The sequence below is a fragment of the Empidonax traillii genome, unplaced genomic scaffold (assembly GCF_003031625.1).
Source record: "Empidonax traillii isolate 1590-97213 ecotype Southwest subspecies unplaced genomic scaffold, ASM303162v1 scaffold1771:size125107, whole genome shotgun sequence".
Classification (NCBI taxonomy): domain Eukaryota; kingdom Metazoa; phylum Chordata; class Aves; order Passeriformes; family Tyrannidae; genus Empidonax; species Empidonax traillii.
The window spans coordinates 107,044-125,107 of NW_020956964.1; the positions used below are offsets into that span (position 1 = coordinate 107,044).

At 43.8% G+C, this 18,064-nt stretch overlaps 1 protein-coding gene across 1 annotated transcript in view; it reads left to right on the plus strand.

Moving 5' to 3' along the window:
* The window catches only part of TMIE (transmembrane inner ear), a 20,765-nt gene extending 7,576 nt beyond the window's left edge, over window positions 1-13,189 (plus strand). The window contains exons 2-5 of the mRNA XM_027908625.1: window positions 239-356; window positions 9,096-9,245; window positions 12,685-12,864; window positions 12,967-13,189. Coding sequence (XP_027764426.1) covers window positions 239-356; window positions 9,096-9,245; window positions 12,685-12,864; window positions 12,967-13,118 — 600 coding nt within the window. The 3' untranslated portion in view covers window positions 13,119-13,189. The remainder of the gene's footprint in view (window positions 1-238; window positions 357-9,095; window positions 9,246-12,684; window positions 12,865-12,966) is intronic.
* Window positions 13,190-18,064: the final 4,875 nt, after the last annotated feature.

An 18,064-nucleotide genomic window follows, 5' to 3' on the forward strand; every position in this document is an offset into this window, starting at 1 on the left:
AAAGACAAAAAAAATACAAGAAATTCCCTCCTGAGCCAAAGAAATGAGCTCTTTAGAAAAAACCAGGGACCTCAAGAACACCAGAAACACCTACTTGGTGACCCCGAAAACCACCAATAAAAATTTCAAACCCAAACAAATCTCTGCCCACAACCCTCTCCTGGTCCTCAGGGACTCTTGGGGAGCCACCACCCCAGAGCCAGGGCCGTGTCCCTTCTGTCCCCCTCTCTCCCCCCAGGCCACCACGGAACCCCCCAAGAAGAAGCCGGACCCCGTGACTTCGGAGACCGTGGTCATCTGGGGGCTCAGGCTCTGGCAGGTGGTCGGCATCTTTGCCCTCTTCGTCCTATCAGTCAGTAAGTCCTCGATCCCAACACCCCCCCTCCCAAAAAAAAAAAAAGAGGATTTGCTCCTGGAGGGCCCCCAGGGATGTCCGTGAGGGGGTTGTGGAGCGGGAGAGGCAGGGGGTGGGTTTGGAGGGAACCACCAGCGGGGACCAACCGGTGGCATCCCACAGGAGAAGACATCCCGCGGGAACGGACATCCCGTGTCCAAATCCACGTTGGATCCGGCCCAAAGCCTGCCCTGTGCCCATCTGTGCCCTCCTGTGGGGCTGCCCCAAGTCCCAGCCACATCCCAGTTACCATCCCTTCCACCTCCATCCTGTTCCTCGGGGAATCATGGAATGGTTTGAACTCGAAGGGCTTTTAGTTCCGTGCCACTTCCAGGAGCAGGGACACCTTCCAGGAGCAGGTTCTGGGTACCAAGGACTTCAGACTTCCTCTTTTTAGGGCTTTCAGGGCTTCTAAACCTGCTTTTTAAAAGGTTTCTGGGACCATTAAACCTCCTTTTTTAGGGCTTTTAAACTTCCCTTTTCAGGGCTTTTAAACCTCCTTTTTTAGGGCTTTCAAACCTCCCTTTTTGGGCTTTCAGGACTTCTAAGCCTCCTTTTTTAGGGCTTTCAGGACTTTGAGACCTGCTTTTTTTAGGGATTCCTGGACTATTAAACCTCCTTTTTTTTTAGGGCTTTCAAACTTCCCCTTTTTTAGGGCTTTCAAACCTCCCTTTTTGAGGCTTTCAGGACTTTTAAACCTGCTTTTTTTGTTTTTTTAGGGCTTTCAGGATTTTTAGACCTGCTTTTTTAGGGCTTCCTGGACTATTAAACCTCCTTTTTCAGGGCTTTTAAACCTCCTTTTTTAGGGCTTTCAGGATTTCTAAACCTGGGGTTTTTTAGGGCTTTTAAACCTCCTTTTTTTGGGCTTCCCTCTCTGGGAAGAGTCTAAACCAGGTTCTCTGTGCCTTGCAACCCCCTCTCATGAATTTCCTTACAGGAATATCCCTCAGGCCACCTCATGACCCCACCAAAATCCTGAGGAAGGACCTTCTGCTCTCTCCTTGAACCAGCTAAACTTCACACAGCAAAAACTCCATCAGTCTGATACGAGACAAACATAATAAATCCATTTCTTTGCCATTTTTTTTTGACCTTTCCAAAGTGTGTAGCTAATTATTTTCTTCCCAAACTCCTCCAGAATTCCTTTGAACCTCCTCCTTTCCCTGTTTGGAAACTCATTCCTGCGTAGAAGCAAAGACCCCCGAAAAAATCGATTCCTAAAATCGCAGCCAACGCTCATAAAAATTGATTCCTAAAAATCACAAAATATCCCGAGTGGGAAGGAACCCACAAAAATCAAAGTTCCAACCCCCGACTCCGAAAATTAAATGTATTGGAAATACCATACAGAGAAAGTTACAGCCTGATTATTTAAAATTCTGAAAGCAGCAAATTGGGAACTAAAATAGCTTTTGGGTTCTGTGTTTGGACAAGGAAACAAATAGTTTTGTGGGATTTAATAAATTAATATTTATTTTAAGGGTTGAGTTCCCACTAATACACAGGGAGTTCAACAAAATCAGGGCGTTATCAGAGTCCTAAAATATATTTATTATTGGAGGAGGAGGTGGGAAGCGTTTGTAGGAGATTTGGAAGGGTTTTGTTGGGCTGAAACTCGATGATAAATAGATTTAGTGCATCTCAACGTGAAATAAAGTCAGTTTAGGGCTTTGCTGCCAACACAGGGGGAATCTGGGGACAACAGCAACGAATTAATCACAATTAAATTAATTAGCAATTAATCCTCTATCATCCAAGGTGCATCCAAGCACCAGGATGGTGCTTCCCAAAATCTCCACTGATCCCGTGGGATGGGCTAATAAATAGAGAAATAAAATCAATATAAGGATAATCTGGATAATAAATGTGGAAATAAAAGGGGGGAAATGGCTAAAAATTCAATAGAAGTAAAATAAATTGATAAATGAAAAGAAAAATGCTGAAGATGAAACATGAATAAAGTAAATATATGAAAAGGGCAAAAAAATCAGTAAAAATAAATATATAAACGAAAAATAGTAAAAAGTCACTGAAAATAAATCTATAAACGAGAAGGAAAAACAATAAAATAAAAAATCAAACAAATCTAGAAGTGAAAAGCAAAAAAACACTAAAAATAGAAAATAAATTAAAAAGCTTTTACATAGAAAGTAAAAAACCCCACTAAAAATAAAAAAGTGAAAAAAGAAAAAAATCACTAAAAATAAATATATTAATGGAAGAAGTAAAAAAGCACCAAAAATAAAAAATATACAAATAAAAAAACCCACTAAAAATAAAAAAATAATTAAATAAATATCTAAATTAAAAGTAAAAAAAAACCACTAAAAATAAAAAGAAATCTATAAATAAAAAGCAAAAGAAAATCACTAAAAATAAAAAATAAATGAAGTATATAAATAAAAAGTAACAAAACTCACAAAAAAAAAAGATAAACTAAATAGATAAATAAAAAACAAAACACTCACTAAAAATAAAAATTGAATAGAATAAATCTATTCAGGATATTCATGAATAAATCTTTTAAATGAAAAGCAAAAGAAAATCACCAAAAAGTAAATAAAATAAATCTATAAATACAAAGAAAAAAAACACAATAAAATAAACCATAAATAAAACATGGATAAACAATAAAGATTTCTAAAACTTCAATAGTAAATTTAGATATAAATTGGAATAATAGAAAGCTGTTATGGTACCATAAACATTCTTGTGGGCCTTAAAATGTCGTTTAGATATAAAAGTTAATAAATAATAATTTCCAGCTAACAAAATGGGTGCGTTACACCGAAGATTTATAGAAGATAAATATATAAAAATAGAAATAAATCTTCTGTATAAGTGAGGTTTCCAACTCTTGCCCTCAGCGCCTTCCACCAGGTGGCACCAGCACATCAGAAAAAGGCAGGAAAACCATCTGCAATCCCAAATTCTTTTCCATTCCCGTAAAAAGCCTAAAATATCCTAAAATATCCCGTTAACACCAAGCAACAGAGATTCTGGAGATTCCCAGGGCAGGGAAAACAAGAGCCCATATTCCTGTTTCTCAGCTGGTGTAAATGAATGTAGGGACCAGCATCTTTTTCTAGCAATTAATTACGGGTGGGAAGCTGTTCAAAAATTCCCAAAAAAAACCCCCAGATTCCACCAAAACAGCCCCGTATCCCACAGTGTTCAAAATTCCCCACTAAAATCCCCAAATTCCAGCCAAATAGCCCCATGTCCTCCTAAAATAGCCAATGATTTCACCAAAATATCCCCAAATACGCGTAAAATGCATCTAAAATACCCCCAGATCTCCCAAAGTATCCCAGAATTTTCCCAAGTCCCTCCAGTATTCCCAAACTTGCAAACCCACCTCCAAAAAAAATCCCAAATTCCATCAAATCCAGCCGAAACACATGGGAAACACACCCAAAAATCATCCCAATATCCTCCCAAACTCCCCCAAATCCCACCAGAATACCCCAAATATTCCAAAATTCCCTCAAAATCCATTCAGATCCCTGAAAATCCCATCAAAACAGCCTCAAAGCCCATGAAAAGTCACCAAAATCCCCCCAAAATGCCTCCAAATCCGCCCAAAGCCCCATCAAATTCCCCCCAAATCCCCCAAAATACCTCCAAACCCACCCAAATCCCCAAATATCCCCAAAATTCCCCGTAGAAACATTGGATTCCACCCCAAAACGGGGATTTATTCCCTAAAAATCCCATTTTTTTGGCCTCAAAAATGCCTCCCAGTCCTGCTCCGAGCTTTTAGTTGGGGATAAAAGGTTGGGAGAGCTCCAGCCTAGGAACTTCTTGCATAAGAGACCCCCAGAAGGAGACAGAAAGTATAATCCATCAGGAGCTTTTTAAATTAATTAATAAATTCTTTGCTTTAATTAATTCTGGGTTAATTATTAGCTCCAATTGCCGGATCAAACATCCAATATGGATTTTTTTTTCTGCCATGATTCCTCTCGACCTGCCCTGAGAGGCCTTCAGGGGAGACATCTGGAATGGCCAGATGAAAGAATAAGTGGGATAATTAGGGTTTGCTTTAGATAAAAAAAAAAAAAAAAGATATTAATGCTTTACTTAATTTATTAATTTATTAATCCCACAGAAATAGGAGAGCTGACCTGTGGCCTCAAGTGCCCTGGATTTGCCTGGATGCTCCAGGTTTGCTGCTTTAAAACATTTCCTAGCCCAGAGATTCCCTAAGGAGGAATTTGTCTGGAAACAAATCCCTGGAAAACAAAAGGTTTGGAGGGGAAAAATAAGGCCAAAAAATAAAAATAAATGAATTGCTCCCCTGTGCTCAGTGCTTGGAGAAAGGAAAGATCTTCCAGACTCTCACTGAACCCACTCGGTTCAGCTCGTTGGGGAAGAAGATCAAAAAGTCACTGGATTGAAGGAATTGAGAAAGAAAAGGGGGGGAAAAATATAAAGGATATTTTTAGTTTAGTGGGGAAAGGCAAGGGCAGAGCCTGGGAACGAGAAGCAGGTGGATCCCAAGGAGAGTTGTGATTCCACACCCTGATCCCCTCTCCCTGCAGAAAGGGGGGGGTTCAATCCAGGAGCACGAGGAATTCTCCCTCAGGAAGAAATTCAACTTGTGGAGCTGCTGAGCAAACCCTGGAGCAGCCCTGACCCCTGCCAGGAGTTATTCCAGGGTGTCCTCAGGGCCTTTTCCAGAGGTGGAGAAACCTAAAAACATGTTTGGCTTGAACTGGGGTTGGCACAAATACTGGGATTGCAGTCTCTCTGTTCCTTGGCTCCTGGGGTTTATTTCTTTCTAGGAAATGAGAACATTAATCCAAGGATTAGCTTTTCACGGGAAGAGGAGCAATAGAATGGGATAAAAAAACAGGATTGAGGAGGATTCTGAGAATGCATCTCAAAAGGGACAAAGGCAGGGACACCTCCCACTATCCCAGGTGGGGCTGGGGGCAGAAAATGCAGCTTTTCCTTCCCAATTCCTGGCTCCTGTTTGATCTGCACGTTCAAAGCCTCTCCCCTTGAAGCTGAGTTGGCAGAAGATGCCGTGAGATGGAGGCTGAGGGACAACTTCCAGCTGTTCATCCCATCCCATCCCACCCCATCCCAACTTCCAGCTGCTCATCCCATCCCATCCCATCCCATCCCATCCCATCCCATCTTCCAGCTGCTCATCCCTGGGGCAGCAGCAGCTCCACACGAGGGCCGTGGCAGGGCCAGTTTTCCTGGGATGCCTTTGCTGATGGCATTTCATTGGGAGGGGAAATGTTGCCTTGGAATACGGCCCAGGAAACCCTGGAGGCTTCACTGACACAAATTTGAAGCCTGTGTTCAAAAAGACAACATTTTTTTTTAATATAACTTTAAAAAATAAAAAATAGAAGGAATCTCAATGAGTCATGGAATGGTTTGGGTTGAGAGAGACCTTAAGGGTCATCCAGCTCCAAGCAGGGACACCTTCCACTTATCCCAGGTTGCTCCAGGCTGGCCTTGGACACTTCCAGGGATCCAGGAGCAGCCACAGCTTCTCTGGGAAATCCATTCCAGCCCCTCCCCACCCTCCCAGCCAGGAATTCCTTCCCAATATCCCACCTATTCCATGTCAGTTCAAACCATTCCCCCTTGTCCTGTCATTCCATGCCCTCTCAACCAGTTCCTCGAGCACCAACTCTCCAGGCTTTGCTTCTCCCAAAGCCTTTAAACAGGGGCTGCCCTAAACCCGGGGAATAAATCAGCATTAATTGCATTATTATTGCTAATTAACTCCCAGCAGCTCGGGCTTCCTTTGCTAAATGTTCATTAAAATCTTCTTTGGCAGCCTGGGTTTGCTGCAGCTGTCAGAGAGGGACAAACCTGCTGGGGGTTGCAGCCAATTTCCCTCGAATTTCTGGGAATGCCGAGTCCTGGAATGCTGCACCGAGCTCATCTCTCCCACCTCCCAGTTGTTCCTTTCCTGGTTTTCCCAGGTTTAAAAATGCCCCGTGTTGCTGCTGCTGAGGTGAATTCCCTGGAGTGAGTTTTGAGCAGGAGAAGGGGGTCAGGTGGATGTTTGATTTACATCCCACCCACCTCTTTTCGTTGATTTTCGAGTGTGTGCTTTTAATTCACCTCAATTAGGAAGCCAAATATTTTAGTTTCTCCCAGTGGGAGCAAAGGCAAAGCCCTGATTTCATCCCAAACATCTTGATCTTTGCGGGGGAAAATCAAGTTTAACATTTGCTCTGCTGCTGGTAGAATTATTTTTTGGGGAGTTATTATTTCTCAGCTCCTCCAGCCTGAGTAATATTGGATTTGATTATTAGGGAGATATAAAATAGTGAAAAGTGTGAAAATAACGAAAATGGGCTAAAATCCAGAAAGGAACGAGCCTCTTCCTTATTTTCCAACTCAAGGAAAATATATTTAATATATATTGAAGCACAAAAATATATATTTTCATATACATATAAATATATATATAAATATATAGAAATAACATAGAAATATATATAAAATATGTAAATATAAATAACTCTTTTATCATCACAGAGAGCAAAAAATCGACTCTTTTAAGAAAGCAGCACCAAGTAATCTGTTTTCCCTCCCAGAAAATGACATTTCCCAGGCTCAGCCTGGCAGAGGAGCAACGATTTGATCCCTTGTCAGCTCCAAATTTCAAGTGTGGAAAGAGAACGTCCCGTGCAGGACCAGCCCTGACTGGTTAATTTAAACCAGAAATGTTCCTTTGGAAGGAGGGGCCTGAATTTTACACCCTGTGTTTTGTGGCACCGAAAAGGGGAGGAGGGGGAAAAAAAAAAAAAAAAGGTGAAAAAAGTGATTTGTGGAAGACAAACAGCCAAAAAATCTACAGGTGGTGTTAAAAGAAAGGGGAAAAAAAAAAGTGTGTTTTAATTGTGCAGTTCATGCTGATTGGGATAAACTCGTGGATTATTAATGTAGAAAAGCTGAGAAAATTAAGAAAATGGAACATTTCTCCATTACAGTTTGTCTCTCAGGATGTTTCTTCTGCTGCTTTCTGTGGTTTGACAGAGGGGAAACCAGGAGTGTTTTTTAGTAAAATATAATAATTATTTTACAAACTATATTATATTTTATATATTTTTAATTTATATTTATTTAATTATATTATTTTTATATCTACTTTCTTCTATATAATATTTTTCTATAATATTATATTACATATGTAATTTTATATTATATAATATATATAATATATGAATATATATTTATATTATAGTTTATATAAACTATATTTAGATTAAACAGCATCTGGAGTATAAATATATAAAAATATAAATATATAAATATGTATATAATATAAATATATATTTACATGAAAATATAAATATTTTAAACCTCGATGTTTTCATGGAGTTTCTGTGCAGTTATTTAGGGCTTGATACACCTTCATGGAATCATGGAATGGTTGGGTGGGAAGGGACCTTAAACACCATCCCTGCCATAATTCCATAATTCCATAATTCCATATGGGTTCTTCCCTTTCCCAGCACCTCCACTGCAAACCCGAGGTTTTGGCCCAAGTCCCCTTATTTGCTCCCCTCAATTAATTAGGAAATCCCTTGACCACAATCCCATGGCTTATTCTCTGATGGCATCAGGAGCCCCATATCTAGATATTAAACTCACATATATATATTAAAAAATATAAACTCTATGTCTAGATATTAAATTCCTATATGTATATATAAACTCTCCATCTGGATATTAAACTCCTATATATATATATATAAAAACTCTCTAGATATGAAACTCCTTATATATATATATATATAAACTCTCTATCTAGATATGAAACTCCTATCAATAGAAACTCTATATCTAGTTATTAAACTCCTATATATGTATACAAACTCTACATCTAGATATTAAACTCCTATATATGTATACCTATAAACTCTCTCTCTAGATATTAAACTCATATATATATATAAACTCTACATATTAAACTCCTAGATATATATATATATATAAACTCTTTATCTAGATATTAAACTCCTATATATATACAAATAAGCTCTATCTAGATATTAAACTCCTATATATGTATTAATTCTCTATCTAGATATTAAACCCCTATATATATATAAATTCTCTAGATATTAAACCCCTATATGTATATGTAAACTCTAGATATTAAAGTCCTATATGTATAAACTCTCTCTCTCTTGATATTAAACTCCTCTCTCTCTATATAAACTCTCTATCTAGATATTAAATTCATATATATGTACATCTATAAATTCTATCTGGATATTAAACTCCTCTCTATATAAACTCTCTAGCTATTAAACTCCTATATATATATATATATATATATAAACTCTCTCTCTAGATATTAAACTCATAAGTATATATATATCTAAATATATATATAAACTCTAGATATTCAACTCCTGGCTGAGCCCCCGGGCCAGCAGCTCCCAGGACTGGAGTCTTACAGCGGGTCAGGGGATGGGGTGAAGATGAAGGGGCAGTTTTGGGAGCGGGTGTAAGAGCTGAGCTAACGCCCCAAATCATCCCGAGGTGGGAGGATGAGGCTGGGACCCCTTTGCAGTTCAATGGGGGTGCTCTGGGGATGATTTTGGTGCCCACGCCGTCCCTAATCGAGGGCTTTGGGCCAAAGAAAGCCTCAGAGAGCGTCAGAGGAGCGCCCTTGCCTAACCCACAGGCTCCTTTCCCCGTTCTCCCTTCGCAGTCATCACCCTGTGCTGCATCTTCAAGTGCCGCATCCCTCGCACCAGGAAGGAGATCGAGGCGCGTTACGCCCAGCGCCAGGCGGCCAAGAACTACGCCGACAAGCTGGACACCGTGCCGCCCCTCAACGAGCTCACAGAGATCCCTGGAGGTACCTGCCCTGCCCACGCCCACCCCCACACCCTCCTCCTGCTCCGGGGTTCGTTCCTGAGAAGGTCCTCCCGTGGTGGGGGTCGCTGTGGGGGACCTCGGGTGCCACCTTTAAACCCCCTCCCGGCGTTAAGGTTAACCCAAACCTGCTGCATTTGGGGCAGCACGCACAGACATTCAGATAAAAAGGCCTCTCTCCGTTGGTCCAACTCCTTGGAAAGCGGAAAAATCTTGGAAAAGACCTCCAAGATCATCAAGCCCAACTTTTGGCCGAACCCCACCTTTAACCCGGAGTTTGAAGTGCCACAGCCACCTGTTTTCTGAACACTTCCAGGGATGGGAACTCCACCACCTCCCCTGGCAGCCTGTTCCAACGTTTAACCCCTCTCCAAGTGAAGAATTTTTTCCCCAATATCCAACCTGAACCTCCCCTGGTGCAACTCGAGGCCATTTCCCTTTGTCCTACTTGTTGTTTTCCCGGGAGAAGAGCCCAACCTCCTCCCTCCTCCCTCCTTTCAGTAGAGTGCAACAAGGAATTCCATCTTTCGATTTTCCAGGGGGGGCTGATTAATTTTAAGGGCCAGCCCTTGGGTTTTAGGGGGTGTCAGTAGGGGGAAAAAAAAAAAAAAAAGAAAAAAAAAAAGGAAGGAGTTGTTGGAGTCCCACGTTCCCCACGGGTGGTTTTAACCCTGCTGGGCTGAGCAGGAGTGTTGCTGTTTGTGCTCTCTGTTGCTCTCTCACTCTCCTCTCCTGGTTCTGTGCCACAGGCTCTACTGAAACTCTCCTTGCTCTCTCTGGTCATGTCCAGCCCAGACCTCTCAACTCCCTGCCTGTGCTGAAAGAAGAGGATGAAATGGCCCTGCAAGGAAATTAGGGAATCTGCCTTCCTGCCTGTCTGTCTGTGGCTTCTCTTTCCCGCTGGGATCCACCAGCCCTTGGACTCTCTGCTTCTCCTTTCTGCGTTTGGCCTCTGTTTTCTCCGGTTTTAGGACCTTTGTTTCCCTCTCTTTCCTGTGTCTCTGCAAACTCTGTGACCTGTTGCTTCCTAAAAACTGCGAGTTTCCTTCGTTCAAAAATGGGATGTTTCAGTCCACGAATCGTGGGAAGAGGCAGATGAAATCAAATCACTGCAGCAGTTTAGTCCTACACCAGCAAAATGCACAACTAAAAGGGTTTACCTGTAGGAACTCACCCAAAGCTCAGGATTTCGGAGGTGTCCTGACATCTGACCATGAACTGAGGACAGTCAGACCCCTCTCTGGAGCAGAACCCAACTGGCCACTTGAATTTAACCTGCTTTAAAGTCCAAGGTCACCCAGAGGTGTGGTTGGTTCAGTCTTAACCTGTCTGAGCAATCCCACGTGGAAAATGCCCACATTTGGGGCAGGAAATCAAAGTATCCTTTGGTTCACTGCCCAAAAAAGCCCAAATTCTGAGTCCTTGCAGACCAGGTCTCAGCAGATCTCAGAGGCTGGGAAGGAAAATGCCTGTAAAGAGCAGGAATCCAAATTCCCTCGTTTGCTGCCCCATCCTCTTCCTGCTATTACTTCCGGAAAACCAATAAATTAAGGATAAGAACATCCAGAAGAGGCAGAAAGGGTTTTTTGGGGCAGCAAAATGGCTGTTTCAGCCCGGAATGCTGAGAAATGTTGACCTTTCCATCCCACAGGCACATCCACGTGCTCCATCCAAAGGCTGGATTTTGGGGTGTGGATTTAACGACACCAGGGTGAATTATTGCTGCAGGAGCTCCTGAAAAAAAAAAAATGAGCCCAAGAAATCGATTTCTTGGGAATCAGCTGCACCACAAAACCTCCCTGAAAGACCTTTTTTTCCAGTGAAACGCTTGGCCACCCTTTGGGAATTCCAGAATTCTGGCCCTGGTGCGGGGCAGGAGGTTGATGGATAATGTGCTGCTGATATTTGATAATAACTCACCAAATTCCTGGTCCTCTTGGACTTGGCAGGTCTAAATCTCCCCAAATTGCCCTGAGGGAACTGGTCCTGGAATGGGAATCACCTCTCCAGAAGTGTTTTATCTGTGGAGATAGATGGGGGGTAAGAGTGTGCCAGCACTACTTGTCCAGACTCCACCCCTGTATCCAAGGTGGAAAATAAAAGTGGATGTGATTCCTACTTGGGAGGCCCCAAAGGACTCACTCAGCCAGTGATGTCAGATGTCATCAGTCATGGATATATCACAGTGCTGAAATATTCCCCTTTTCTTGGCATTATTTCCCCCCCCTCAACACTTCACATCTCTTAAGATGGAATATTTGAGGTGCCAACTGGCTCTTCCTGCACTTTTTTTGGAGTGCCAGACAGGATGAGCCCTTCTATTGGGAGTAAATTAAATGGGTTTTTAGGGGATCGAGTGGATAAATTGAGATATAAAATTGATTTGTTTGTGCTCTGTCTCCCAGCCTGGGGGGAGAAGAACAAGCAGGACTTGGCCTTTGCTCTGGGTGCAGATTTACTGTCCAGGTCCTGGGAGATCTCCAAGTATTGCACTCTGAGGCTGCTCCAGCTGATATTTTGGGAGTTCACCTGGTTTCTGTCACATTTATCCAGAAAGCAGAAAATGGGCTGGGTTGGTTCCTTTTTTTTTTTTTTTTTTTTTTTTTTTTTTTTTATTTATCATGAGATGCCAGGATTTCCCCTGGGATTGTAAGGAAGGGTCTGTGTTGTTCTTCTCCCAAGAAGGTCAGAGGGTGACACTTCATTTTGATGTCCACATTAAAGGGATATTTCTGGTAAATGTAAAATAAACCGTGGAATTGCTGAATTATGGAATGCTTTGGGTTGGAAGGGACATGAAAGATAATCCAGTGCCACCCCCTGCCATGGGCAGGGACACCTTCCACCAGCCCAGGTTGCTCCAACCTGGCCTTGGACACTTCCAGGGATCCAGGGGCAGCCACAGCTTCTTTGGGCAACCTGTGCCAGGGCCTGCCCACCTTTATAATAAAGAATTCCTTCTTAATATCCAATTAAAGGAGGCACAGCCCACAGACAGAGAAATAATTTTTTAAAAAGCTCCCAAAACCCCCCAATCCAAGGCAGGTTTGTCCTGAATTGCATAAGAGATGTTTCTGTTCCTCCTTGTGGAAGGAGACAACTCCAAGTCATTACTGGGAAGTGTTCATGGGCTGTGTTTTAACATTCATGGATCAGTTCCTACCAAGGGGAGCCATTTCCTCCAATAAATCCACAAATCAGCCCTTGAAATGATTATTATTTACCCCCTTACCTTCTGGAACCAAAGACATGAAAAGCTGCCCATCAGTGAGCAGACAGGAGGAAAAAAAGCCCCAGCAGAATATTTTCCCGTTGCCCAAGATTTGTCCCAAGCAGGGAGCAGGAATTTTGAGCTTTTCCCAGCTGTTTTCAACCCAAATTAACTCCTTTCCTGTTTTCTTTTTTTTTTTTTCTTCCAACAGCTCAGCCTACAGAGGAAAAGAAGGAAGAAGTTCCCACTGTGTCTGGAAAAGTGGACGCGGCTCAGGGGAAGAAAGATGGATCCAAAGGGAACAAGAAGAAGGATGGGGAGAAGGAGGAGAAAGAAGGGAAGAAAGAAGGGAAGGATGGGGCCAAAAAGAAAGAAGGAGAAAAGGGAGAAAAAGGAGGAAAAGAAGAAAAGGGAGGAAAAGAAGAAAAGGGAGGAAAAGAAGAAAAGGGAGGAAAAGGAGAAAAAGGGGGGAAAGAAGAAAAAGGAGGAAAAGAGGGGGGGAAAGGAGAAAAGGGGGAAAAGGACACAAGTGACAAGAAAGAAGGTGGTGGGAAGAAAGAAGGGGAAGCAGGAAAGGCAGGAGGAGGCACCAAAAGCAATGGGAAGGCTGCTGGGAATGCCAAGGCCCCAGCAAAGAAGAAGTGACCTCGCTGGAAGGCAGGGCTGGCGCTTTTTTTGGGAGGACAAATTGCTGTGGGAGGAGAGCTGGGAGCAGACAGGACAGAGCATTCCCTGTGCTCCAGCTGTTGAGTGCCATTGGATACGGATTCCCTCCCTTTTGGAAGACCAAGCCGCTGGTTTTTGGTCCACCAAAGGGAATTTTATCTCATAAAATAAAGTCCAGAGCTCCGTGGGAGCAACGATGGGAACCAAACTGCACCTGCAATGAGGGGCAGGGCTTTGGAACAACCTGGAAAGGCACAGAGGGGAAGCTCTGAAGTGCCAGGAGGACAAGACTCACCTCAGATTTGTGCTCCTCGAGGACCTTCAGGGCTCCGATCAAGATTTCCTCGCGCTCCTCACCTCCTCAGCAGGGTTTGCATGGGGGTAATGTGAGGGATTAGGGAATTTCTGGATGCTCAAACCCGAAGAAGGGAGTTCTCTGAGTGGTTTCTCACAGGTGGTTTGGACACTTGGGAGGGAGTTTTCCTTCCTTCCTTCTCAGATGCCTCTTTGCGCTGGAGGGAACACGGAGAAATCATCTCTTCCAGAAGATTTATCCACTTCCCCCCCCCCTTTTTTTTTTTTCTTTTGCTGATGAAAGGCACAAATCAAAGCTCCAGGGGGATAAACAAACTTGCTGCTGCTGCAGGGAGTCCCTGCCCTCAGCTCATCATCCCCCTTGGGAAAAGCAACAAGATGCCAGTGGGATGAAGGGGATGTGAAGATGCTCTGGGTGTGGTTTTGTAAAAAAATCTCAGCAATTTATGCCTTAAAATTAACGGCGTTTGGGTAATCAGCTAAAAAGCTAATTGGGGAGAGCTTGCAAGGTGTTGGGATGAGTAAAATTCTCCCTGGTGTTTCTGCTGGATACACCAGCTGTGAGTAATCCACTGGCATGGATTTATCCGTGGGGAAAGGAGGGAATTACCTCCAGTCCTTTCTCCTTCTCAGGCCCCATGAATTGGATTTAATCCAAGTGTTCTCTGTCCCTCCCCTCTGGTTTCACCACGGACAGAGAGTTGATTTGCCACTGCAAAGACATTTCTCACTCGTCCCAACTTTTCCTTCCCCTTCTCTCCCATCCAACCCATCCTGGCAGAAAATGATCCCAAGAAAACAAAGAACATATTAATGCATTTAATCCCAAATTTCACCCCACTCCCGATTTTCCAAAGGCTGAAGGTGAGTGGGAGTTGCAGCTTCCAGGTGGAATTTTAATCCTAAATTCACACCAATTTGGGATGTTCAGAGCGAGGGTGTTGGCTCAGTTCGGTGAGAGGAGCAGGTTCATTCCCCACCCAAAATCTCCACGGAGGAAAATCCACCCTTTTCCCTTGGTAAGCTCTTTATCCCAGAGTAAAATAGTTCTTCCCTCACCCCCCATCTCCCACTGAAAAAAACCCAAAATCATACAAATCAAAAATAAAACACTGCTTTGGGATTGCCCTTTGCGATCCCTCGGGATTCCTTCCTGCCAAAATCTCCCAGGTCACATCACAGGGGCTTGGGGGGCTTTTTTTACTGATTAAAAGATGTTTTGTTCAATATATATATATTTATCCTCTGGGAAGGGTCACCTGAGGGGTAAATCAGCTTGTTCCTGAATTCTGAGAGTGGCAGTGTGTGGGTGGGAAGCAAGGAATCCATCAGAGGGGATGGAAGGAAACCTCCTGCCCAACAAATCCTGTCCTGGTGCCTGGATATGGAGGGAAATAAACTAAAAAAATAAAAATAAAACAATAAAAAGAATAATAATTAAAAAAAAATTAAAATAAAATACTGCTTTGGGATTCCTGGAGCCTTTGCAATGCCTCTGGATTCCTTTCTGCCAAATCAGAGAGCAAATACAGTGAAAACCTCACAGATAAGATCACAGAGGTTTGGGGGAATTCTTTATTGATTTAAAAAAAAAAAAAAGCTGGGTTAAAAAATTATATAATTTATATATGTATATAAATAAATATATATGTTTATCCTCTAGGAAGGGTCACCTGAGGGGTAAATCGACTTGTTCCTGAGTTCTCAGAGTGGCAGTGTGTGGGTGGGAAGCAGGGAATCCATCAGAGAGAATGGAAGGAAACCTCCTGCCCAACAAATCCTGTCCTGGTGCCTGGAGCGGACACTGAGAGAAGTAAATTTACAGCAAATTTACAGCCCCAAATCCGTGGGTGTGTTTTCCCCTTGGCCGTGGAACCTGAATCAGGCCAGAAGGTGTAAAACGGGTGTTAAAATCACAGCATCGGGAGCTGCTTTTTACACCACCAGGTGGAGAAATTGCGCCGGGGAAAAAACCAAAACATAACAAAACCAAATCACATCCGCGGTGCTGAAGCTTTTCGAAAGGAATCGCCGATGATTTAACTGCCCTTATTTTATTTGTTTCATTCTGTTCTTCCTGCTGTCTTTTCCTCGCTGGTTTTGCTTCCAGCGTTCAGTGAAAACCCCAGCACGGGCTCAGCCACCACCCAGAGGTGCATCCATTGCTTGGGAATGCCGGGATAGCTCCCAAGAATAAAATCTGGAGCAATCACAGCTGTCCCAGAGGCTCTCCAGGAAAAATTTGGGTCTTTTTTCCCCCCCTTTTTTAATTTCTTCCTTCCACAGTGGGATTTAACTAAGGATTCCCGGTTCTTATTGATTTCAGAAGACACTTTTAAATGTTAAGAGTTGTTTGGGTTGTGCCTTGGGAGGGGTAAATTGTCCGTGCCCGTCTCCCTTTGGAAGAAATTGGGATCCCCTGTGGCTTTGGGATCACCTGGTTAAACCCCTGGAGAGCCAACCAGCTCATCCCAGGGATTGGGACATCCCCCCTTCCACCAGGAGATACGTGGGGACCCAAACCTGAGACAGAGCTGGGAAAAACGGGGGAGTTTTCCCTTCCAGTGGCCAAAAAAATAAGAAGGATCAACCCCCCCAGTTATTTCCTGGACGTGGAGTTTTTCCCTCTTTATTTCTTGGACTGGAGATGAAGCTTTTCCTCTTTATTTCCTGGACTCGAAATGGAGTTTTTCCTTTTTATTTCTTAGACTGGAGATGGAGTTTGTTCCTTTTTATTTCCTGGACTTTAGGTGGAGCTTTTCCTCTTTATTTCTTGGACTGGACATGCAGCTTTTCCTCTTTCTTTCCTGGTCTAGAGATGAAGTTTTCCCTCTTTATTTCCTGACCTGGAGGTGCAACTTTTCCCCTTTATTTCCTGGACTTTTCATCAGCAGATCAGGTTGGGCTTTATGTTACTGCCACAGGTGACAATTTTTGAAGAGGTTGGGCTTTTTCAGGCTTAAAGAAAATGCCCTTTTTTTATTTTTTTTTTCCCCCCAGAAATAAAGAGCTGTGAAAGTTCTTTCCCTCTTTTTCTTTCCTCCTTTTTTTTTTTTTTTTTTTTTTTTTTTTTTTTTTTTTTTTTTTTTTTTTTTTTTGTATATTTTTTTGGCTGGAGGAGGTGTGGTGCTTCCTCCAAAAAGCCCCACCCTAAAGCTAAACCCCCCTGATAGAGCAGAACTCCCCGAATCCCTGCGGTGCCTTAGAGATGCCAGGGACAATAAGAGGGAGATAAACCCAGGGCTCTCCATTATCCCCGATTTCCACACGGCATTTTCCACCGCCCTGCCCCTCATTCCACGGGCTTTTACGGCCCCCTTAATCTCTCCTGGCTGAACCAAAACCCCACCTCCTTCGTGGGCTGGGACTCCCCGTGGGCTCAGAAGTGTCACACAGCACAAAAGCTGCTCTTTTTGGGGGGCACAACCCCCCCTCCCCCCTCTGCTTTAATGTCACAGGCAAAGGAGGGGACAATAGATGGGACCTGAGTGCTGATCTTGTGAAACAGGGCTTTGGGCACATCCCCCTTCCCGAAAGATGCTCCAGGGAGTTGGGCTAAAATAATAGTGGCGAGGCCTCCCTGAACTTCCCTGCCATCTCCTCTTCCCAGAAAAGTGCCTGCCAGAGCAGAGGCATCGCAGGGAGGGCACAGTTCTGGGAATTCTGGCATTTCAGGCACAGTGGGATTAGGAGTTTGCACTCCAGAAGTGCTGGGGAGGAACTCGGGTGGTGATCCAGGGGCTGGGGGAGCTCGTTTGGCTCCGAGGAGAGGGGAGGGAAGAAGGAAAATGAGACAGAAGGACTTTTGTCTTCTGATTTTATAGAATTGTGGAAGGGTTTGGGTTGGGAGGGACCTGAAAGATCGTCCAGTTCCACCCCACCTTCCAGGGTGCTCAGAGCCTCACCCAGCCTGGCCTTGGACACTTCCAGGGATCCAGGGGCAGCCACAGCTTCTCTGGGCAACCTGTGCCAGGGCCTGCCCACCCTCCCAGCCAGCAATTTCTACTTAATATCTAAATCCAAATCTTCTTTCCTTCAGCTTGAGGCCATTCCCCCTTTATCTGTCACTCCATCCCCTTGTCCAAAGTCCCTCTCCAGCTCTCTCGGAGCCCCTTTAGGCACTGGAAGGTCTCCCTGGAGCTTCCCTTCTGCAGCTGAAGGAATAATGGAAGGGAGAATGCTGAAAGGATACTGGATTTTGGTGGACAGCCTGTTCCTGGGCTCCTCTGCAGCCTTTTGGGACCATCCCTTCCAAGCCCTTCAGTGGCTGGTCCTGCTTTGCTGTGCCCCCAAAATGAAGACCCTTTTGTGGTGTCTCCACCTGACACCATTTTTAGCACCCAGAGGCCTCTTCCCGCTTCACAGTCTGTCTGAGGCGACCAAGGGAGCTCTGGGATGTTTGCCCCTTGGAAAAAAAAGAGGGATAGATTTGGGACAAAAGTCCCTGAAGCCAAAGCCAAGCTCTGTGCTTGGGAAGGAGGGTCTGTTTGTCCCTCCTGCATGAGGAATTCTGCTCTCCCTCCATCCCAACCTCCAACTGCTCAGCTCTGCAAGCCAATCCCACCTTTTCCCTTGCTCCAGAGACAGGGAGCAGCTCCTGGAAGGCTCTC